General features: G+C 43.0%; 2 protein-coding genes and 1 pseudogene across 3 annotated transcripts in view; 2 read left to right on the top strand and 1 right to left on the bottom strand.

Moving 5' to 3' along the window:
- TXNL1 (thioredoxin like 1) overlaps positions 1–2238 on the bottom strand; it is a 30724-nt gene extending 28486 nt beyond the window's left edge. Inside the window, exon 1 of the mRNA XM_037508478.2 lies at positions 1934–2238. Coding sequence (XP_037364375.1) covers positions 1934–2031 — 98 coding nt within the window. The 5' untranslated portion in view covers positions 2032–2238. The remainder of the gene's footprint in view (positions 1–1933) is intronic.
- Positions 2239–5269: 3031 nt separating this feature from the next.
- LOC119243776 (40S ribosomal protein S29-like) lies at positions 5270–5441 on the top strand (annotated as a pseudogene).
- An 8237-nt stretch (positions 5442–13678) lies between these two features.
- The window catches only part of WDR7 (WD repeat domain 7), a 286826-nt gene continuing 276355 nt past the window's right edge, over positions 13679–24149 (top strand). For both annotated transcript variants that reach the window (XM_037508477.2, XM_054694021.1), the window contains exon 1: positions 13679–13897. The gene's annotated coding sequence lies outside the window, so the exon portion shown is untranslated. The remainder of the gene's footprint in view (positions 13898–24149) is intronic.

Raw genomic sequence — 24149 nt, 5'->3', positions numbered from 1 at the left:
ATGCCCACTCATGTAGCTGTGGGTCACGCTGACATAGAGTTCTTGCAAGAATGGGTTAATGGCTAAATGTCAAAGGAATTTTAAAGGTCAATATAATCTTATCAGATTTATAAATGTTACCTAAAAGTGTTTTTCAACTTAAAGCTTTTCCAAATTCATTTTTTTTAAAGATTTATTCAAGCATGTCATTTACTTGCTCTGATTTTACTAAGAAAAAAATTTTCACTCCATCAAAATATCCTTTTTTACAAAAAGTAATTATTTAAAGGTAATAACAGAACTTTACTAATCAACATGTGAAGTTATGTTTCTGGTGAAATGACACCACATGGCTAGTGGAAGTGTTTACCTCATTTTTCTCATTTCAATTAATAAACTATTTGGTATTCTATTCTCTCTCTCTCCACCTCTCTGCTACCGTAAGGAAGGAAAATAGTACATGTTTGAGTGACTAAAGAATACTCCCACAGACAAGAACTAGAAAAGTGATTCAAAAAAACTAGATTCGTCAAAATCATATCTTCCCTTTTCGAACTCTGGCCTAAGTACTTAACAAATGTACAGATATCTGTCCATATTAAGAACACAGACACCACAAAATGTGCTGAAGCTGGGAAGACACACAGAATTTTGACATTCTTTTAGACATGCCTTTACATATGCAACCTTTACCCCACGCTACTGAGCATCTGTGGGACCTACTCACTTCAAATGGGTTCTCTATTAACACCCTATAGAATGTATTACCCCTTTTTAATTCCATATGATATGAACCAAAAAAAAGTCCTAACCTTGGTTCATCTACACTGGTATCGCTCCATCCCCTTAAATGATCTAATACTAATGGCACCACTTATATACTCCACATTTACTTAACTATATGCAGGAAACGACATTTTTTGCCCCGACATTCAAAATACTCTTATGCTTACTTAGACAAAATATGTCAAAAATACTTAGAGCTTTCAAGTTGGTAGAGTAAGTGTAAACCAGGGAGTCAAGGTAAGTCAAGTGGAGAACTCCAACTCTTCTAACTCGGCATTGACAAGGGGAGATCAATAAATAAACTCGCTAAATTCTTGGCTCCGAATGTCCTCTTCCAGCCCGTCATTCTTACACAGGAACCTGCACACCCAAAATGGAAGACCCACGAGCTCTGCGACCTCTGTTGAGATTTACCAAACACAATGAACATCTCTCAAGATCCCTCGCCCCTGAAGTCAAAAACCAAGACAAAAAATGAAGCTTTTGTGCTCAAACTCACATGTCTGGCTGGTCACCTGTCCGCCTCCATTGCTTATATCCACAATCATTTGTGAGTTCAGATGCACTTACATACACCGGGGAGCCTAAGCTACAAAGTTTCTAATCAAACTAGTAACAAAAGCCTTAAAAACATTAAAAAAAAAAAAAACCCCAACATTTAAGTTAATTTAAATTGCATTGGTGGCGCCTAGGACTGAGGCTACGCAGACTGGCTGGATACCCCACCTAAACCTTCAAAAGGCTTTACAGAAATGCAAGGGGGGAAGAGAATCGACGTGTCTGGGTAAGATTTTAGCGTTTTGAACATGCAAGTGACAGCTAGGTCTGCGGAGAGAAGGGGACTGGCCTCGCCGGCGGCTGGAGGCGGCTGTGGGAGAATCCGCCGACCGCAAGGCTCAGCGCGGGCGGTGGCCGAGAGCAGAGCCCAGGGACAGACCAAACGGGGCAGGCGGCCCCTCCTAGCCCGGAGACCCGGCCGCCCCGGCTCCGCGCCCAGACACGGCCGCGGGCTGCGGGCCCGACGGGCGCTCCCACGCGGAGCCGCGGCCTAAGGCGGCAGCGGGCGGGGGCCCGCGCCGGACGTTCCGGGCCAGCGCGGGGATCCCCCAAGACCGAAAGCAAAGCCCCGGCGCCCAGAGCGGCCGGGCCGGGCCGGGCCGGGCCTCACCCTCGCATGGTGAACTTGACCACGGCGAGCCTGGAGCCCGCGCCGCTCAGCTCCGGCTGAAAATCCGGGTCGCTGCCGACCGGCTTCACTCCCACCATCCTCACAGGGCCCGGCGGGGCGACCGCGACGCCACCGGCTGGAAATCGAGAGGCGCAGCGGCGGGAGAGGCCGCGGAGGCGCAGGGAGGCCCAGGCCTGGACGGAGAAGGCGGCGGCGGCGACGGCGGCGCTTCTCCGGGGCGCTCAGTGCCGAGTCACGCCAGGGAGCGGAGCGGCCGAGGGGGCGGGGACGCGGCGGGGGCGGGGAGCGGCGCGGAAGGGCAGGCGTGCGACACCCAGTAGCCGCCGCGCAGCCGGGCCGCCCGCGCAGGCGCGCCCTGCGTCATTTCCGCGCCGCCCGAGTGCAGTCCCGCCGCCCAATCACGCGCCGCGACCTTCGACCCCGGCGCCGGCGGAGGAGCCCACGCTGGCCGCGCGGCGCAGGCGCAGACGTGGAGTGAGACTCAAAAGGCCGTGTATTCCTCCGCGCGCCCGAGACGAGGCTTTCACCAACCAGTTTCTTGGGGTGGGGAGGACCCTACTTTTTTCTAGGGTGCGTGGCTGCTGCCTAAGGTCTTAAGAGCACCCCCCCCCACGACCGGGAAGTACTTCGAGGTAGTCTTGCCCATCTGCCCCGCTGGTAGCTACAGTGGGCCAAGTAGGAGCAGAGGCGTTCTCTGTGCGGTGCAGGAAATGCGGTGCACCTTGTTGAGTTGTGCCTTGCCCTGCAAATTGGAAAATCCCTCACCCTCGCGGTCTCTGGCTGGCTGGCTGTCTCTCTCTCACACACACCCCTTGTGAAGTAGATTTTATTATTATTTCATCGGTAGGTTAATTTCCTCAAGCTCGCATACTAATAGGAAATCAGGCCACCGTTCACATTAAGGCAATCTAACACTAGCATGTTCTTTGAAATATTAGGCTAGGTGGCGCGCCTCAAGCACCGCACTATGAAGCGTTCTGCAGCCTCTGCAACACGTGTACATCCCCGATGGGCCAGGGAGCGAACCACATGGCGAGGCAGGCCTCTCCTGGCTGGCCCGCTGCTCCTCTTGTTAGGGGGAAAGGATGTCCTGCGCTAATCCCATACAGGCTTTGTGGACCCCACCCCCACTCCAGACCAAAGCCATCAAGACATTGGGAAAGACAAATCCTGTCACCACCAAAGGGAGGGTGGCTGGGACCTGAGGGTGGAGTTAAGCAGCCAGGTTGGGTATAAAAACCAAACACGTGGGAATTGGGCTGACTCTCTGTTGCTTGCCTCCTGGCTTCACGGCCCCTGGCTTGCAGCCAGCTCTCAGAGTGCCATTTGGGGTTCCAGATCAGCGGATCGGGTAGGACTCATTTAAAACTTTGTCTCCCACTTTTCTCCCTGAGCTGTACATTTCCTCATTTGCCCTTCCCTTGTCAATAAACCTTTTATTAACCTTTCACGTGTGCCTACAGTAGAGCATTGATAAGTCCTTTTAAGCGCGCGGGTGAGGACCCACAGTCAGGCACCCCCGTTTTGTATCGGGGCTGCCCTATGACACCCTCAGCAGTGTATTTCAGTGGATCTGCCTGTTCTGTTCCCCGCTTCATCTCCCCAACTAAATCCGAAAGCAAATCTCTTGATTTGTCCCCTAGCCTAATTTTTTTTTAAATGTAGTTTCCTTTTTTTAAATTTATTTATTTATGCATACAAGAGCTGGGATACAGGCCAGAGATGTGGGGACAGAGGATTCAGCAGAGACAGAGAGGGGAACAGAACAGGTGGATCCAGTGAAATACACTGCTGAAGGGAGCAGCAGGAGAGACAGGAGAGGTCTGCTGCGCCATGTGGGTTGCTCCCTGGCCTGGTGAGGGGGGATAGACTCATGCTGCAGAAGCTGCAGAGAGCTTCATAGGTGGCATCTTAACTCCTTGCACCACCAGGGAGGCCGAAAGGTATAGATTTCTGAAGGCGAGACAAGAAGAGACCTTAGATCTGATGGGGTCCGTTATTTCTTTTCCTTGTGTCCCTACACTTCTTGGCCCTTTCTTCAGCCCAGAAAGCTGACCAACAAGGACTGGGGCAATAGGATTGCTCTCTGAAGCTTTTTGTTGGAGACTGAAAAGCAAAGGAGAGTGAGACCCAATGATTTATTTGCTCAACTCCCATTGCTACTGTTTATGTCTCTACCAAAGGCCACATCTCATAGCAGGAGGCTCTTCTTACCATTACTCTTTTGGGCTTCTTGTAATCACTGTTGTTCCTTGTTCCTTCAGGCATGAAGTAGGAATCACTCTTGGCTTGGTAGCACCAGCATACTAACTGAGAAACCCTGGCCTGACACCTACACTATGGATGCTGTTGCAGACCTGACAACATAATGTCAATTTGTACAATTCACATAACCAATGGAACCTCTGATCACCACATCCCCTGCCCAGAACCTCCCAGGGGAAGCAGTTACCTGAAAACATAATTCCTATGTGAGCTTTCCATGCTTATAGCTTGGAATCAACTCCAGGTACCTAGCAAAGTCTCACCTAACCAGGTAAACTCTACCAGGAACCAGGTAATCATCAACATAGAGAGGCTTCAGGTTCCTAAGATTGATAGATTTTGATTTAAAAGGAACTGCCATGTTTCTCCTCACCTGTTACTACCTGTCTCTCCCCCTCTCCCCCTCGCCTGGTGGTGTGGCAGATCTGGTCCCCTTCCATATAATAAAACTTCCTACCCAAACTCAATCCTTGGTGTTTTTGTCTATGTTTTCTCTTTGAAGACACCATTCCTTTTTTATTCTCCTAAACCTTGCTTACAGGTTTGTTAATACTCTCCTTTACTAAATGGTCCTCAATTAGTCACTTTCGATGTACAATCTTTTCACCGATGTGACCTTTATATAAAATTTTTAAAGAGATAGAACACTAGGGAAATTGGACACTGGAAGGTACTATAGCAAAACTGCAGGTAAATATTTGAAGTCGTCTACATTGAGGTCATAGATAATACACCAAAGTAGATGAGTTCATCAGGAAATATACAGAAAAGCAAAGAGATACAACAAATATGAGGACAACCACAAGGAGGAAGCAAAATGAGAAAGAAGAAAGAATTAGCAAAAGAGCAGAGGAAGGAGGAAAACCACAGACATCAATGATCAGAGACCAAAAGAATGAGGATTGAAAAAGACTGAAAAATATCTTTGTGATAGGTGTGTGTGTGGGGGGTGAAGGTACAAGGGAGGATCATTGGTTAGCAGTCACTAGACTAGTGCGCTTCAGTAATTAAGACAATCAACTTTTGCCTCATTGCCCAAGAGAAAGCAAGATGGGTCACCAGCAGCTCTATTGGAGTCATCAGAAAAAATTTGACCAGGGTTCTCACTCTTGCCCTGTTTGCTCACAATGGCATGGGTCTGATCTGAAAATGTCACCTCAGTCTGTGCTGCCAGTGTCTTGGTCAGTATGAGAAGGATATAAGCTTCATTAAGGTAGACTAAGTGAACTCCCTTCATTTGGCCATCTGAAACGTCTACCTTAACGCACAAGCAATGCCAGCTGTTTGTACGTTAAAAAAAAAAAAAAGACTGGCATCAGCTCAGCCATACTCTCAGCACATTCCCCAGGACCTCTAGTATGCTAATTCCTCAGAAGTTAGAGATAATTCCTTCCTGTTCCTGTCCTTGGAGATACGCACTTTTTTTTAAAAAAAAAAAAACACAATGACAGATTCCACTCCAGCTAATTTAAACAGAAAAGGCACTTGTTACAGGATAACTTCCAGGTGGGACATGGGATTAAACTTTATTCTCCGTTGCCAAGAAACAAAATAGCCTTGGGAAAATGTCCACACCTTGGAACTAGTCCAATGAAAATGAAAACTCCCTTGCTGCATCAACCACTGCTTAGCTCGGATGAGAGGAATGTGTCTCCTAGGGTTGCAGATAAAATTCTGATTTCAAGGCATTCTGGGAATTAAAACTATTTTGCTTTCTAATACTAGTAAGCAAGCTAGAAATGTGTTGGATGTGGTGTGTTGAAAGAACTTATCTACCACAATCCCTTCTCATTTCTTTAGTGTTCTCATGAAGATAATGTTTTTCTTCAAACATCAGTCATTTCCAAGAGTTTGGACTGAAATTTAGAGGGAGAGATGAATAATCAACCCACCATTTTTTTTGAAATGGTGATAAAATATACATACCATAAAAATATTTATTGTTTTAAGCATCCAATTCAGCGGTTTAAATGGCATACACAATGTTGTGCCACCATCACTACTATGTGTTGCTAGAATCTTATTATCCCAAACAAATTCTGTACCCATTAAACAATAAGTCTCTAGTCTCGCCTTTCTTCCTACCTCCTCTAGCTGCTAATATTGCTGTGAACATTGACGTATAAGAATCTCTTAGAGTCTCTGCTTTCAATTCTTTTGGGTATTTACCTAGGAGTGGAATTGTTAGATTATAAGGTAATTATGTGTTTAGTTTTTGAGGAACTGCCAAGCTGTTTCCCACACCAGCTGCATAATTTTACATCATTTTACATCCCCACCAGCAATACATAAGGATTCTGGTTTCTACACATTCTTTCCAGCATTTATTTTCTTTTTTTGTTTGAATAGTAACCATTAAATGGGTGTGAAGTAGTATCTCATCGTAGTTTTAATATGCATTTCCCTAAGACTGAAGACATAGAGCATATGTTCATGTGCTAAGGACCACTGGTATATTTTTTTGAGAAATGTCTGTTTGCCCATTTTTCGCTTGGTTTTTGGAATTGTTGTTGTAAGAGTTCATTATACATTCTGGATTTAATCCCTTATCAGATACATGATTAACAAATACTTTTCCCTATTCTAGGGGTTGTCTTTTCACTTTCTTTTTTTTTATTTTTAAAGATTTATTGAATTTATTTATGCATACAAGAGCTGGGGTGTGGGCTAGAGATGCTGAGGGTGAGAGGATTCACCAGAGACAGAGTGGGGAGCAGAACAGAAGGTTCTACTAAAATATACTGCTGAGGGGAGCAGCAGGTGAGATAGGAGAGGTCTGCTGCACCATGTGGGTTAGCTCTCTGCCCAGAGATTAGAGATCAAACTCATGCCATAATAGCTGGAGATAGCTTGATAGCACTGAGACTTAACCCCTGCACCACCAGGGAGGCCCTCTTTTCACTTTTTTTTTTTTTTAAAGATTTGTTTATTTATGCATACAAGAGCTGGGCACAGGCCAGAGATGCAAGGGGTGAGAGGATTCACCAGAGACAGAGTGGGGAGTAGAACAGGCAGACGGACTGAAATACACTGCTGAGGGGAGCAGCGGGTGAGACAGGACAGGTCTGCTGTGCCATGTGGGTTTCTCTCTGGCCAGCTGGGGATCGATCTTGTGCTGCAGAGGCTGCAGATTGCGTCATAGTGCAGTGCTTAACTCCTTGCGCCACCAGGGAGGCCTCTTTTCACTTTCTTGGTAGTGTTCTTTGGAGCACAAGAGATTCTGATTTGATGAATTCCAATTTGCTGATTTTTTTCTTTTGTTATCTGTACTTCTGGTTTCATATCCAAGAAGTCATTGCCAAGTCCAGTGTCTTAAACATTTTCCCTTATATTTTCATTAGGAATTTTATAGTTTTAACTTTAGTTAGTTTTTTTTTTTTTAGATATTTATGCAAGTAAGATCTGGGGTATAGGCCAGAGATATGGGTGGTGAGAGGATTCAGAGCAGGAACAGAGACAGAGCGGGAACAGAGCAGGCAGATTGACTGAAGTACACTGTTGAGGGGAGCAGCGGTCGAGTCAGGAGAGGCCTGCTGCACCATGTGGGACCCTCGCCGGCAGCCAGGGATCGAACCGGCACTGCAGAGGCTGCAGGCAGCCTCATAGTTTGTGTCTTAACCACTTGCGCCACCAGGGAGGCCCTAACTTTAATTTTTTAATCCATTGTCTACTATTTTTGATCCAAACATCTTCAACATTTCAAAGTATTCCCACATTATGTAAAATTTTCCAGTTTTGTTATATTTGCATATTTGTTGGGAAAGTATTATGCAATAATTTAATTATATTATGCATAATCATATTATGCATAATCTCTGCTGTTGGATTTTTCTTTAAATTTTGCCCACTTGTAAAAAGGAAAAGATGCATTTCTGATTTTTTGAAAAATAAGAGAAACAATAGAGTAAAAGAAATTTTTATTACTCTACAAAAAAAAAGCCTATCAATTCCTCTGAGGTACAATACAGCTCTTTAAATAACTGAATTTGTATTTGCAGAAACCCAAGGATATATTTTTGAATTACATAAACCATATATGCCCTCCTCCATTAATTTCTCAAAATTAAACTCACCTCACATACAAATGATTGCAGTTTAGTAGCTTTTTGTTACCCTATTCCTGCAGAACTTATTTAACTCTGATTATCAACTGGATAATTTATTTATGACCACTTTCAGAGGGTAGACTGCTTTTTTGTTATTTTTTTAGGGCATATTTTTGGTATCATATCCAAGAAGTCACTGCCAGTTCCAGTGTCTTAAAGATTTTCCCTTATATTTTCATTAGGAATTTTATAGTTTTAACTGTAGTTTGTTTTTTAAGATATATTTATTTATGCATACAAGAGCTGGGGTACATGTCAGAGGTGTGGGGGGTGAGAATATTCACCAAAGACAGAGCGGAAACAGAACAGGCAGATTGACCGAAGTACACTGCTGATGTAATACAAATGTAATAGGAAATCCTGCTTCATAATTTTCTATGAAATTTGAAAATCTGATGCCATTCCCAATCGCTAGCTGTAGGTGGCGCAAATTCTTTTTGGTCAGAAGGGCGTGATTTCCCCTTATCAAATAAGGGGAATGCTTATTTGACAAACATCAATTTCTCCTTTAAATAATCCCTTCCAGCTACCATTTGTCTGATTAACATTATATTCTTTAGCTTTGGACGCAGAGCAGTGTCTTGGAGGAGAGCAATTTCTAGAACGTCTAGAGAGACCTTTCACTTTCATAACTCTCCTAAAACATGCTGAAGAAACTTGCTGACAAATCTGAATCTGTTTCGAATGTTTCCAGAGACGTAAAATAGGGTTCTTTCCTGAAACTTATATCTGAGGTTCAGAAACCCTTAAACTACCTAGAGTTTCTGTTAAAAGGGCCAAACATCTAGACAAATATTTCAGACACCTCAGTCTGTGCAATAAAAACCCATATTTGGAAGCTGGAATTAGCCCTATGAAAAAGTACATTTAACTGTGTTTATGAAAACTTAACAATCTGTGTTTTCACTTAATCACTTGAAAAGAGAGTTCTTTTTGCTTGTGGTAGTGTAGTAAATATTATCTGGTTAAAAAGTATAAATAAGAAATAACACTTATGGTAGAGGCTTTTACTGTCTATATTCATGGTCCTTAGGTTTGTCCTGGACTACACACACACACACACACACACACACACACACACACGTGCACACACGCACACACACACACACACACCACACAACCCTCACCAATCAGACGGTTCTTTAGCCTCAGTTTCAGCGTACTCAGTCTGTGTCTTAGGACCAAAAACTGAAGATGTTCAATAAAAACAATAGCCACAGCAGTTGCATTCCTCTGTGAAAAAGAAACTGTTTTATAAGACTAAACACCTCTTTCTTAGCAAAATAGAAAGTAGGCTGGGCCTCCCAGGTGGCGCAGCGGTTGAGCGCTGGGTGGAGAAGCTGCCCACAGCCTATGCGGCACTGGTTCGATCCCCGGCTGCTCCCCGGCCACCGGAGGAGGGTCCCACATGGCGCGCAGACCTCTCCTGCCGCCCGCTGCTCCCCTCAGCAGTGTACTTCGGTCCTTCTGCTTGCTCTGCTCCCTGCTCTGGCTCTGGTGAATTCTCTCACCCTCCCGCGCTTCTGACTGTACCCAGTGCATGTATGTATAAACAAACAAACAAACAAACAAATAAATAAATAATACATGCCTCTTTAAAAAAAGAAAAATAAAAAGAAAGTAGGTTTATCTGTGACAAGCAAAGATGTATTCTATGATTTTAGTTGGCAAAGGAGAATGATGGGACATTTCAAACCAAATTAGGATTCGTTAAATGTCTTGGCCTTGGCTGGGAAAATGAAATTGAATATTTGAGTAAAATTGAGTAAAAAAAAATTATAGGTATGTTAGTGGCTTCTATATGATAAGGTAGCAGTTATGTTAGCATGTAACTGTGGGGTACCCAGGGACCCCAAACTTAAGGGGAGTGCACGGCCTACGAAGATTCTGCCATCCACCTCCTAAAGACAAAGGAAGCAGATTCTTAGTGTGAAAGAATTGGTGTACAAGAGAAGGAAGAGAAGAAACGATATCCCTAACAATAGTTTGACAGTAAAAATACCTAAATTGCCCATCCCCTTGTGGGCAAATGCCCAGCAAAACAGGGTCAGCCCAAAGTGGAGCCACTGAGGCATGAAACCTTGCCACAAGTCTAAGGTACCTTCTGATAGGGGACCACAGGAAAGGGGTGGCAGGAGATGCCACATCAAGAGAATGGCCTTCATTGTCAGCCTCTCCAAATGTTTCTCACAAGGTATCTCTTCAAAGCCCCCTACATGTCTCTTCTGCATGCATGTCCTCCTAGTCTCCTTCCCAGAAGTATCTGTGTACAAGTCAAAACAGGAGAAACAAGCCTGGAGACTACTGGGCTTCTCTTAGGTAGCTTCATCTGAACACACAGCTCTGCCCCCTAGTTTCCAGTAATTACCCCTGGAAGTCTGGCTCACACAGGGCCATGTAGTCCACAGCAACTGCATCTAATCAGGGGCAGGGACAACAGCATCAACAGCAATTCACTGCTCTGTGCTCCTCCTCCTCCTGTTATGGAGATGCATTCTATATCAGTTACTTACTCAATGCTAAAAACCACTATTTCCCACCAAAAGCCCCACTGTCAGAAGGGAAAGTCAGATCCTTCACAACTCTGGTAAAAAGTAGCAAAGCATGTGGCTTCTCAGACTGTGTTGTCATCTTGAAAGAAGCATCTGTCTCCCCACCAAGCCATGAATGAATTGACCACAGAACCAGGTCCTTGCATTATTTGTAGGCCCAACCAGCAGAGTGTCCAAACTTTCCAACTTGTTGAATTAAATTCAAGACAAGGAAAAGAAAGCACTATTTCGGAAAATGGAAATGAAGTTAAAGTTCTCATAGCTGTCACCCCAAGCACCCCACATTATTTTGGAGAAAATACTGGGCATCCCAACATTTCATCTGTAAATATTTTCAACCTGCATGTCCAGAAGATAAAGATTCCTTTTAAAATTCATAACCCCAAACACCATTATCATACCAAAAAAGTTAACAGTGGTTCCTGAATATCACAAATATCTACTCACTGTTAAAAATCCCTTTTTGTTTTAATTTTATAAATTGTTTGAATCAATATCAGGTTAGGTATATACATTGCATTGGTTGATATGTCTCTAGGCTCATTAAAACTTGGTTAAATTTATGTTCCTATTTTTCCATTTTTGCATTTGAAAAAATTCAAATGGACAGAAAAGTTGCAGAATAATAAAAAGAAGCAGAAGGAGGTGGTGATGGTGATGGCAAAGGAAGAGGAGGAGCATGGCGGGGAATGGGAGGTAGTTCCGTGAGGGTAAGCCTTCTGCTAGGCTGGTTTTTTTTTTTTTTTTTTTTTTGCCTGAGCTGCTTTTATTTTATTTTTTCCCTACTTGCATTTTATTTATTTATTTTTTAATTTTTTAAAACAGTATGAAGCATGTGCTCTTGCTAATTTTGCATTGCTCAAGTACTCACCGGTGGCAGCCCCTAGAATAGGTAACCTTAGCTGCAAAGCTGAGGTGACCCTGAAGAAGCTAAAAGCATTGAGCCAACTGTTGTGTACAGAAGTGGGTAGCATTTCTTTTTTTTTTTTGCTGGAAGGGAAATCAGGTCAAGCATCTTTGTGTCTCTCATTGTCCACAATTTGTAACTTTCTCCCTACAGCTTTGGGGAACTCTTCAGGGCTCTGGTGGGTATCTCATCCCCATGGGAAACAGAAGAAAATGTTAGTAGGACAAATGATAGCCCCTGTTGCTGCGTCTGGCGACAAGAAACTGGCATCTATCACCTCCTCCTTTACTATCCTAATTTCCCTGTGCTAATATTAGTAGTTTGGTGAAAAACCCCCAAATCCACATTTGTGAGGAGCTCCAGTCACCCCAGTCTTATCACAGAACTCCTGAGAAGGCGTAAGTATAAAGCATGAAGCAAAGAGAGCTATTTCTAGAAAAAGACATCCTGTTACTTGGAAAGAAATGGTTGGATTCAGTGGAAGTCGTGAGTTAGGAAAAACAGAAGTCTCATCAGCTGACTTTCAAGTCATGTGAGAGGGCACAAAGGGAAACTCTTTAAGAGTCTGAATAGCACAGAGCCATGTAAGGAACACTTACTAAACTACTCTCCTGTAAGATCAAGTGTGAGGACTCTTGATGTCAATGTAAAGTCCCTAACAATGAAATGACTTTTAGGGGAATGGGTCCAGGAAAGAAGGGACAGATTTAGTAAAGTTCCAGGCACTGTGGGGAAGGAAATGTTTCTGTCTGAAGGAGCTGTTTCTGTCCTGTTCTGCTCTGCACCCCCTTTATGCCCATCCAATAGGATTTTGCTACTCAAGGTGTGTCTGAAAGTCAGCAGCAATGAGCACTACCTGGGAGCTTATTAAAAATGGTGAAGCGGCCCACCTACTCGAGAACTACTGGATTAGAAACTTTGTTTTCCAAGCTCTCTAGGTGACATGTGTACACAGTAACTTTTGAGGTTGGCAATAGAATTCTAACTTGTCCTATAAATCTGCGAGATTTGAAGGAAAAACAAAATCATGGCATGAAAAATGTTTTCCATCTTTTAAATAGAGGTGACCATTGCATCACTGCTTGGCTAATCTTCATTCATTCTCCTTGGCTAATATTTTTTTCTGCTTGGCTAATATTAATTAATTAATTAATTCATTCATCCATTCAACAAATATTTGGCAGGAAGATAGGCAAGCAGAAGTAATCAACATCATTGGGCTTAATCTCCTAGACATCCATGAGGTTACTCTGCCTGTATTCTATATAGGGGAATTGAGGACAATGAAGAGGAGCAACATGCCCCAGGTGACACTGCGCAGGGGAGGAACTGGGGTGCAATACACCCCTCTCTAAATGCAGAACCCAAGCCCCACCACCATTTGTCGCCCACAGGGAGAGCGTGCATTCATTTTGTCTTTTCCACGGGAATGTTGCACAAGGTTGGACTTCCTCTGGTAGAGTTGCAGAGTTCCCATCTGTCCTTCTGTGTCGTGGGCAACAATAAAGTTCGGGGGTCAGAGGAGAACAGTAACCAAATTTCAGAACTAAACTGTTCCGGGCGATTGCACCGAGTCGCGGAGGCAGGAGAATCCTCTTGCAACACCCTGGTCACAGGCTACACCTAGACTTGCCCTTTCATCTTGCTTCTCTCTTGGTCCTCCCAGAGGAGCAGTGGAGGCGAGACGAGAGCCTAGACAATACCTCCCACAACAAAAATGGCGGCAGACACGTCTTGCCCACACTTGGCCTGCGCCGCTCTGCGCCTCCATAGCAACGCGGCTCGCTCCGCCCGCGCCAGCCTAGGCCCAGCGAGTGTGGACGCGAAGAGCTTTTCCCGCCCCCTCACTTTTGCGACAGTTGCAGCGAAAGTCACGGCAGTTGAGGCTGGTGTCAGCTGATTTACTGCAGCGGTGGCGGTGGCAGCGGCTCTTTGCAGCCTCGGTGGGGAGAGGGCGGCCGGACAGGGGTTGCGCCCCGATTTCCCACCCGGGGGTGCGCACCCCCGCTCCCCGACCCCCTCCCCAGACACGTCCTCGCCGGGTCCTCTTTTGCCCGGACACCCACGGATGGTCTGATCGACTCGATCGCGGCAGGAGATGAAGCTGTGACAGGTAAGGGGGCTGCCGAGCTTCCCGGGGGACCCCCCGCGTGCGACCTGCCTGCAACGTGGGGCTCGGAGCTGGAGGTCAAGGATCGTGGGGCGCTGCGGCCGCAGGCGGTCCCGGCTGTCAGGGCGCTGCTGCTGGAAGCTGTGCTCGTGCGGTGGCGCCCCCAGGGCCAGGCCCACACCTGGGTGCTTTGGCCAGGGGCTTTGGGCCTGCCAGGGGGCTTTGGGATTCTCGGGCCTGGTGAGTGACATTTGCTTCTGGTGACGCTGCCTCTGGTCCTGAGATGGGACTGGTTCGCCCTCAGTGCCCTTTAATCGGGGCGAGGTGGGGAATGATGATGGGTGGGTGGTTGAGTACTGGTGGGTAATGTAGGTACATTACTTTTGGGGTACACACGGCCTCTCCTTACCTGTTGGTACGTCTGTTCGAGTTTCATCTTTGAGATGCCACCTGCCAGGTGTCATCCTTTCGCCTTAGAACTTGGCCTAAGAGGAGACCTGATGCTCTTGCTCACTTGCTAATGGGTCCCAGCCTTCTGAAGCTCTCCGTTTGGAGACAGCACTACTCTGCCTTCTGTGTTTTGATTGCTGTCCTATGTCAGATCTTCAGGCAGAATTTGCTGTTCCCTACGGTTGGATGCTGTGGAGCTACAGTTGCATCACAGGCCGCATTGGTATTGTTGATGCTGCTGATTTTAGGATTCAGTGGGAGCTGCGGCTTCCTTTCGCTGGAACATTTGCCATGAGCCAGAAAAGGCAAGCTATGACTCTTTCAGATGTTTACTGGCTTAGGACTTTATGAGCATGATGGTAGGTAGGAATGATCTGTTGTGTAAGAGCAATGGACTTGAGTTTTGGAAATTTTGTTACACAAAATACACAATTTGTGCATTATTAGCAATTTGTGACAATAGGGAGGTGGAGGACAGCATAAAAATGAAGTGTGTGGAAATTTCTTTGTCAGACTGAAGACAAAAAACTGCATTGATTTCATCCAAAATAACAGCTTAGTTATTTCCAACTGGGAAAATGGCACAATGTAAATAAACAGTAAAGGCTTCATTAGCTTCAATTAGAGGTTATGGTAGAGAAATTATTTAAATGTCTGTCTTAAAAAAAAATCACTCCAGAGCCCTGCTTAACAGCACACCTGGAGTATACACTTTAATTTTTTTTTTGCCACCTGTTAAAATTTAATAGATCTCAATAATTTGATAAATTAAAATGACTGGGGTTTGTCTTGGTGAGTATCACTGTGGGAACATAAATGTTGAGGTAGTGAGCCTTGTACCTTATGATTTCCTTTTATTTAAGTTGGGTTTAAGTTCTATTTGAAGCAAAGGAAATAGAGTGATATATCTCTGAAACAGGCTTAGCGCTGAACACTTTGAAAAGTGATGAGCTGATTTTGTGCCTAGGACATGAGAAGGGTAGGGTGACATTGGACTTTAATGACACGCTCTGTGTTAGGTATGAATCCTTAAAGTTTTGGACCTCAGGTGCTGAAGATTGAGTTCATCCTCTCAACTCAGTGATGATCTTTGGGCTGTTCAAGGTGTGACTCCTGTTTGTTTGCTTGTTTGTTTTCCCATATAATGCCTCTAATTTCCAAGTCCCACTCCATTCCCTTGCCCATTAACCCACAGACAATTGTTCTAACATAAGTGATGTGTATCCTTGTGATTATAAGTGTTATTAATTGTACAGTGTCTTGGGTGCTCAGGTAGCAGATGATATCCTGCTACATATCCCATTACCTTTCCCTCTTCCTGCTGTGTTGGAAGCATCTGTTTGTATCACTTTTCATTGCTTCTACCAGCTGCACATTATTTCCGAATATAATCTACAGTTTATCTTCTACTCTTCTACTTGTGGATATTCTAGACAGTACTTTGATAAACAGACCCTTGAGACTTCTATGGTGCATGCTTTGAAACACCTACCCAGGAATATGATTTCTGGATCAGAGGGTATTCATATATTTTATTGAAAGACATCAGATTGTGTTTTAGAATAGGCAGCAATGGTCCATGCTCTTGCAGGCAGGTCATAAGCACTTCTATATCCTCTTTCCCCTCAGTGATCAATTTTATCCAGTCCCTGATTTTTGTGGGCAGATAGATACAAAGTAAAATCTCATTTTAAATTTTATTTCACCGTTACTAATGAATTTCAGCATTTCTTCCCATGCCTTTTTATCTTGTTGCATTTTCCCTTTTGTAAAATTGACTGTTTATCTCTTTACCCATTTTTATTGTGAGGTCTCATGCATTTTCTTGTTTTGCAGAAATTCCTTATATTTCTTAGGCACTGGACCTGTAAAAATTTATAAGTTTATCTGCTCCTATTCTGTCATTTGTAACTTTTTTTCATAATGTCCTTCACTGAACAGCAATCTTTAATTGTGATAAAATTAAATTGAGAAACAAGTTTTACCTTATGGTTTGTGTTTTGAGGGTTTTGGCCAAGAAGTCTTTCCCCAACTCTGTCACAAAGTTACTCTCCTATTTTTATACTGTTAGCTTCATAGTTTTCCTTTATACTTATAGGTCTTTTATTTTTTTCTAGGCCTTTAGTACATTTTTATATGCCATGTGGTAGAGGTTCAGTGTACTTTCCATACAGTGTGCCAGTTTTCCTGCTTCATTCTCTCCTTTCCCCATGGATAAGTGATGCCACACTTACTGTGTATTCTCATGTATACACTGAACACTGTACCCTCTTTCTTTGGTATATTTGTTGCTCTTGCTCTAACCATGCTACTTTAATGCTATGGTTATGTAGTGGTTTCTCCTTTGTGAGTAATTCTTCATACTTATTTTGCTTTATCTTTATTTTAAAATAATTACAGATTCACAGGGAATAGCAAAAAGAGTACAGGGAATTCTGACTTGCCCCAATGCTTATATTGTATGTAACTTTACCCAATTTTTCTCCATGATTACATTTTTTAAAAAGATTTGTTTATTTATGCATACAAGAGCTGGGGTACAGGCCAGATGTGTGGGGGGTGAGAGGATTCACCAGAGACAGAGTGGGGAACAGAACAGGCAGATTGACCGAAATACACCGCTGGGGGGAACAGTGGGTGAGTCAGGAGAGGTTTGCTGCACCATGTGGGTTTCTCTCTGGCCGGCTGGGCATGGAATTTGTGCTGCAGAGGCTGCAGACAGCTTCATAGGTTGTGTCTTAACCCCTTGCGCCACCAGGGAGGCCCTCCATGATTACATTTTATCAACTAAAGTAGAAGAACAAAACCAAGGAATTGACATCGATACCCTGCCTGTGTATGGTTCTAGGACATTTTGTCACCTGGTGGATACCTGCAACCACCACTGCCCTCAGAACTGTGCCACCCCCACAGAGATCCCCTTCAGGATACCCCCTTCTATTCCCACCCACCACCCCTTTTCTCTGGTGATCAGGAATCAGTGTTCTATCACTATGATTTCATCACGACAAGAATGCAATGTAAATGGCGTTATTCAGCATGTGACTTATTGAAAATGTGATTCACCCAAATTGTTGGATGAGACAATTGTTTTGAGATTCATCCAAATTGTTGCATAATTTGAGTAGTAACCCATGGTATGTATGTGCTGTTTGTTTAACATATGAACCGATTTTTAAATTCATTCACCTAGAGTTCGGGGCTCTTTCTGTTGGTGGTGGTGGTGTTTTTGGCTATTACAAATAAAGCTGTTATTCTTATATATTCTTTCGTGTGTAGATATAAATTGTCACTTTTTCTGGCATCAGTGACTAGGCATATAATTGCTGGTGGAATATTAAGCGTATGTTTAGTTTTTGAAGAAAGTCCCAAACTCCTTTCCCCAGTGAATGCACCATTTCAAGGTAAGAGGCACTGAGTTTCTTTGTATCCTCACAGGCATTTGGCATTATCACTCCTTTTCTTATTTAGCTGTTCAAATAGATATGAAGTCATCACTCACAGTAGCCTTAATTTGCGTTTCCCAAGTGGCTACTGATGTTAAACATCTAGTATTGGAATTAGGTGCATGGGATTTTTGGTTTCCTCCAAGAAAAAACTTGGCTATCTCTGTTCAGCAGCACAAGGCAAGTTTATTAAGAAGAAAGATACCTGCGTAGATGTAGGGTAAATGATTTTCAGGCTTTTCTGCTCTCCTGCTATTAGGATTGCCCTGCCTGAGGGGCACCTGCATTTTGGTACATTCTTATAAGTTTTGTTGTTTACTTATGTGGGCCATGGCAGCAGTTTTGAGATATTCACCAAGAGAAGCAGAGGCAGAAGAGACAAGAGAGAGAAGCCCAGAGTGAAGACTTGCTGGGGAGCGGGGTGTGGAGGGCAGGTGGGGAGGGGGTTTGGCATCCCTGCCTGCTGTGTACCTTGTTTCTGCACTACATGTAAAAGCTCAGTGAAAGCCTGAGAAAGCCACTGAGGGGTCCTGGACTCTCCTTTAACCCGTCTGCTTGGATCATGGAAAACCTGCTCAGTGTCCATCCTGCCCCTACAGTAGATATAGGCAATTGGCAGTCTTAAAGGGCAAGAGCTGTTTTTTGCCAAAGCACAGGGTGACCTTGTATATTGTTCTTTGATGGGGTTAATTCCTTTGTGGATTTTTTTTTTTTCACTTTGTGGATTTGTTACTTTAGGGTCCAGTTGGCTTGGTTTTCTGTAGACTGATAATCCTCTCTGCTCCTACCTCGGGCTGATAATCCCTGACTTCATCTCTGGTTTTTTGCCTCATCTTGTGAAAATTTCATCCTAAATTTTCTATTCTAAACTTCTGTCATCGAGTAGAGCAGCTTCTTCATTCTTTGTACATTTTCAAATTTAGCCTAGCTGTTTGCGGATTTGTATTCTTATCTATGTATTTTAGTATTAGAGTTTCTAAAAAGAGCATATCTGAAACTTTGGTTGAGGAGGCATTGCATTTATAGATGTATTTTGGGGAAAACCGACATCTTGATATTATTAGATCACCTTATCCAAGAGCATGGAGTGATCTTACATTTGTAGTTAAAAAACTTTATGAATAGGTACTATTTTAGCGTGCTATTGATAGAAGAAAATACTTCTAATTTCCATACATTGATATTCCACCTTTTTTTTTGTATTCTACCACACAGAGATCAAAATTCATAGTATAAAAAAGAAATAATTTCAGTATTTGGAGAGTTAGGCTGAAACTAGGTAGTGCCTTTATTGCTAGGTTTATCTGTTACATTTTTCTTTGGCCCTTTTTTATTTGTTGAGGCAGATAAATTTGATAAAGTTGGAGTTGGTAAGGTTTGTAGATGCTTTCCTATTTTGGCCATTTCGTTGTTGCATTTTAGGAAGAGTCAGTAATCTTAAGTATATGCCTGCCATTGGTCATAGGCAGGACAAATTAAGAGTTTATGTTTGGTATGGTGAAATCCTGTCACCAGTAAAAAGATACCTTATTTTCTACTTAAAGATACTATGATTGTATGCATGATATTAACTTAGAATTTAATCATTGCCTGTCCTTCTTTGTCTTGATCTGTATCTGACACTTTAATCTACTTTGCTGATTAGAGCACAAAAGATTTTATTGAAAGGAGAAATCCCAGCATCATGACTCCATTCAGAAAGTTCCTGTCTTAGTGGATTTTTATTTTATTTATTTTTTTAAAGATTTATTTATACAAGCACTGGGTACAGTCAGAAGCACAGGAGGGTGAGAGAACTCACCAGAGCCAGAGCAGGGAGCAGAACAGACAGACTGACGAAATACACTGCTGAAGGGAGCCGTGGGCGGCTGGAGAGGTCTGCGCGCCGTGTGGGACCCTCACCCGATAGCCGGGGATCGAACCGGTGCTGCAGAGGCAGCGGGCAGCTTCACAACCCAGCGCTCAACTGCTGTGCCACCGGGGAGGCCCCTTAGTGGATTTTTTTTTTAAAGATTTATTTATTTATTTATACAAGCACTGGGTACAGTCAGAAGCGCGGGAGGGTGAGAGAATTCACCAGAGCCAGAGCGGGGAACAGAACAGGCAGACTGACGAAATACACTGCTGAGGGGAGCAGCGGGCGACAGGAGAAGTCTGTGCGCCATGCGGGAACCCCGCCCGGCGGCTGGGGATCGAACCAGCGCTACAGAGGCTGTGGGCAGCCTCGCAACCCAGCGCTCAACCGCTGAGCCACTGGGGAGGCCCCCCCTTAGTGGATTTTTAAAATTTTTTCTGTTAAAGAGCTTATATTCTACACATAAAAAGTTAAATATTTTAAATAAAATTAGACATCTTTTTCAAAATGTATTGGTGATGTTTAGTGAAAATGTAGGTGAATTTTGACTGATGATAATTGAGTTAGTGGCAGCCATAAAATGATGGAACAATAGTAGAGCACTGGTGAGTTCAGGGTGGAGAAAATTTCTCAAGTGCTAAGGGTTATTTTGTGGGCTCTTTTGGAAGAGAAAATTGCTGGAAATACATGACTTTTTAACCAGTTTCTCCCATTTAACTTAATTGTTGTAAATTATGACCCTTTATACTCTCTGAAGATATCTTACTAGTGTTTTTGCACATAAATATTTCTCTCTGAATGTTGGTGGTAAATACGTGTCAGTGACTGTAGGGAGAATATGCCTTCCTCTCATATCCGAGTTATTCGTCTGTCTTTAGTTTTCTTCCTTTTTTCTAAGCATTTCAAATGCAATCAATAACAATCACTATTAGTAGAAGTAAAATGTTTACACCAATAAAATATTACTTAGCTTAAGAAACAGTTTTCTGATTCATTAGTGGGCCTTAATGAGCATAGTAGCAATTGGTTCAAATAAACCTTGTCAACTAATTTGCTGCGTAGATCCTAAGATTTGACTTGCTGTCTATGTGTCACAGAATGAAAGATGCTGGAATACAGGCAAAACTCATGGCTGATGAAAAACAATTATTATGTTAATAGGAATTTGATTAAGGAGGCTTGTATTAATTGTTGCCATTATTAAAGAAAAATTAATTGATGGCAACTCTTCTGTAAAACTCAAAGCATGTAATATTAAGAGGCCTTTTAATTTGCTGATGGCTACATTTTTTTTTAAAGACCTAGGCAAACGTGCTTCATTCATGAGTTTGTTCATTTATTTGATGAATATTTGGGTGCCTCATATGGGGCAGGAATTCTGAGAATTCCTGAGAATACGGTATTTCAAAAAACAGAAACCATCACTTTCATGGAGCTTATGTTATAGTGGGAGAGACAGATGAGAAATGAGTAAGTAAAACCTTTGGGATATTAAATAATGTAAGTGTTGTATAGGAATGCAATAAAATACTGTTTGTGTGGTGGATTTACCAATTTGTGATGGCAAAATGCTTCTGTAGTCTATAGGATGTAAGAATGAAGGCAATGTCACAAATGAAAACATTCTGACTTGGAAAGAGGTTACATATTTCCTCATGTTTTACAGCCAGGAAATGGGGGAGCTGGGGTTTCCCTAGTCAGTGTGAGTCTCAAATGTTCGCACTGCATTCCTTACTGGCCCTCTGACCATTGTGACATTCACTTTACAGTCTGGGAAAGTATTTTTATTTCTTTTTTTTTTTTTTTTTTTTTTCTTCTGGGTAGTTTAATGAATTAATTAGTTAATAAATTTTGGTTGTTGTATTTTGGGTAGTTTAATTTATGAACAATGAGAAATTTCCATGTTCAGTTTAGAGTTTTGATGGCAATGTGATGGAATGAAATAGGATTGGTTGGACATGTAAGTGACAATAGAGGCAGGTTATGGGGGGTTGGTAGAGGTTGCATCTACCAGGTGGGATTCCTGAGAAGCAGGGGCTTGCTAGGTGGGCCTAGTTTGCTTTTAGCTTAATCTTTAACTCTTGATAATGAGACAGGTTGTTGCTGGATAGAGCATAAACAGAAGAGTTCATATATCCAAATGGCGGTGGTAGAGATGTAAAGTGTGAGTCATAGGCCTCGAAATCTGTGAATCATGTTTAAAATTGTGATTTATTTATTTTTTAAAAAGATTATTTATGCATACAAGAGCTGGGGTACAGGCCAGAGATGTGGGGTGTGAGAGGATTCACTAGAGACAGAGTAGGGAACAGAACAGGCAGACTGAGTGAAATACACTGCTGAGGGGAGCAGCGGGTGAGACAGGAGAGGTCTGCTGCTCCATGTGGGTTGCTCCCTGGCTGACCGGGGATTGAACTCATGCTGCTGAGGCTTCAGATTGCTTCATAGTGCCATGCTTAACCCTTTGCACCCCCAGGGAGGCCGTGATTTATTTTTTTGACCAGATAGATCACTAAAGTTCATCAAAAACCTGACTCTCATGTACTCAGGGCTGTTTTAGCAATAAGAAATAAGTGTGGTCCTCTTGCCATCTGCTCATTCCACATGTCCTTTTGAAATTGAAAGCTGGAACTTCTTTATCAAAGCATTCCTACAGTGTCAGGCTCCTTGGGAGTAGATCCAACACCACTCAAATAAGAAAGTGTCATCTTGTCAATTCATTAACAAGCTTAGCGTACAGAAGCTTGTGGCCCTCCTAACTCTTTAATTCCAGAAACCCTTTGTTCTGCGGGAACATTGCAGTAATTTCTCTGGTGCAGTTTTACAGCCTAGCTACCTCATTGTGTTACGATAAACAAAGTCTTTGGTATCTGACTCAATTTTATCCAAGTCTTTGGTAAATTTGTAGCAAAAATATCAGCACAGAAAACGTTCATAATCTTGATCAAGTCCTTCATATATTTTATACTGTGGATTTGAAAACACTTTTGACAACTGATTAAGGAATGTTCTCAGAGAATTTGAGTAACCTTTCAAAAACTTTTTTTGCTGCAACTATGGCAAGTCTGCTTAGCTATTTATTTAGTGTGCATCCCCTGCTTCTCATCTGACCCATTGGTATGAGGGTCAGGTAGCTCCACTTGCTCACGTCAGCCCAGCCTCCAGGGAGAGAACTGGAGTTTGCCTCCCTTGGTCTCAAGGGCCTGCCTGGGCACAGGAGTGCACAGAGCAGATGATCGAGACTCTCCTGTGAAAGCGCCTGTGATCCTGGGACAGAAATACTTCTTGCTTTTGCATCTGAGTGTTAGAAAAGAACCGTGGAGAAATTGACATTGATCTGAAACCAGATTTTCACATATAACCTTAACTGTTTTGTAGCTTTTAAAAATCACATGGGATACCAGTTTCACAGGGGATATTGCAGAACAGACGGTCTCACCAGCATGTCACTCTGTATTGATAGTTTTAAAGGGAAAGAAATAGTTACGGTGGAAACATCTAGCAGTCACTGTCTTAACCACACGGCGGAGGACAATGCACCATTAGTGCCCTGTGTGACGTGTACAGCATCAGCTGTTGTAACTGGCAGCATTCCTGTTTCATTGAGCTAATGATGCCTTTACATCCAACTTATAGTGGGGAGGAAAAACAGGAGGTAGAGGAGCAAGGTAAATGATATCATTAAAAAAATCTCAATAAATGTAAAGTGTGGAATATTCCACAAGCGTTTGGGTTTTTTTCTTTCTTTTTTTACTTTAAGTTAATATGGAAAAAGAAGAGATGGGACTGTTCTGTCCTGAACAGAGTAAAGAAACATGACAACCAAATGCAGTGATACAACATAAACCTTTTACTTACCAGGTTACAAAGCTATAAAAGACATTTTTTAAAAGATCTATTTATTTATGCATACAAGAACCAGGGTACAGGCTAGATGCGTGGAGGGTGAGAGGATTCACCAGAGACAGAGTGGGGAACAGAACAGGCGGACTGATGAAATACACTGCTGAGGGGAGCAGCGGGCGAGACAGGAGAGGTCTGCCCCGCCATGTGGGACCCTCGCCCGCCGGCCAGGATGGAACCAGCGCTGCAGAGGCTGCGGACAGCTTCACAGCACTGCGCTCAACTGCCTGCGCCACCAGGGGAGGCCCAAAAGACATTTTTTAGACAATAACAGTAATGTGAGTTTGGACAGGATTGTAGATGTTATTAGAGAATTGTGGTGTTAATAATGGTGATTTTGAGAATGTATATGACGTTTATGAAGTAGAATACTCTTATTTTTAAGTTCCGTCTTAAAAAATACTGTTATACCTGTTGGTTATTCTCAAGTCAGTCAGCAAAAAGTATATAGGTATGTGCGCATGTATATTCATATTGACAAGGGAAGTATGGAAAATTATTGTTTGATGAGTGATATTTATATTCTTTTTTGAACTTTGTGTATATTTGAACATTTTCATAATAATAATTGTGGAGAATCACACGGGGAAACAAATTTTAT

This window comes from Talpa occidentalis, unplaced genomic scaffold (assembly GCF_014898055.3).
Source record: "Talpa occidentalis isolate TD23 unplaced genomic scaffold, MPIMG_talOcc4v2.1 talOcc4.13, whole genome shotgun sequence".
In the NCBI taxonomy this organism is placed as follows: domain Eukaryota; kingdom Metazoa; phylum Chordata; class Mammalia; order Eulipotyphla; family Talpidae; genus Talpa; species Talpa occidentalis.
Note: the sequence above shows the minus strand (reverse complement) of the source record. Positions and strands in the feature narration are given on the sequence as shown.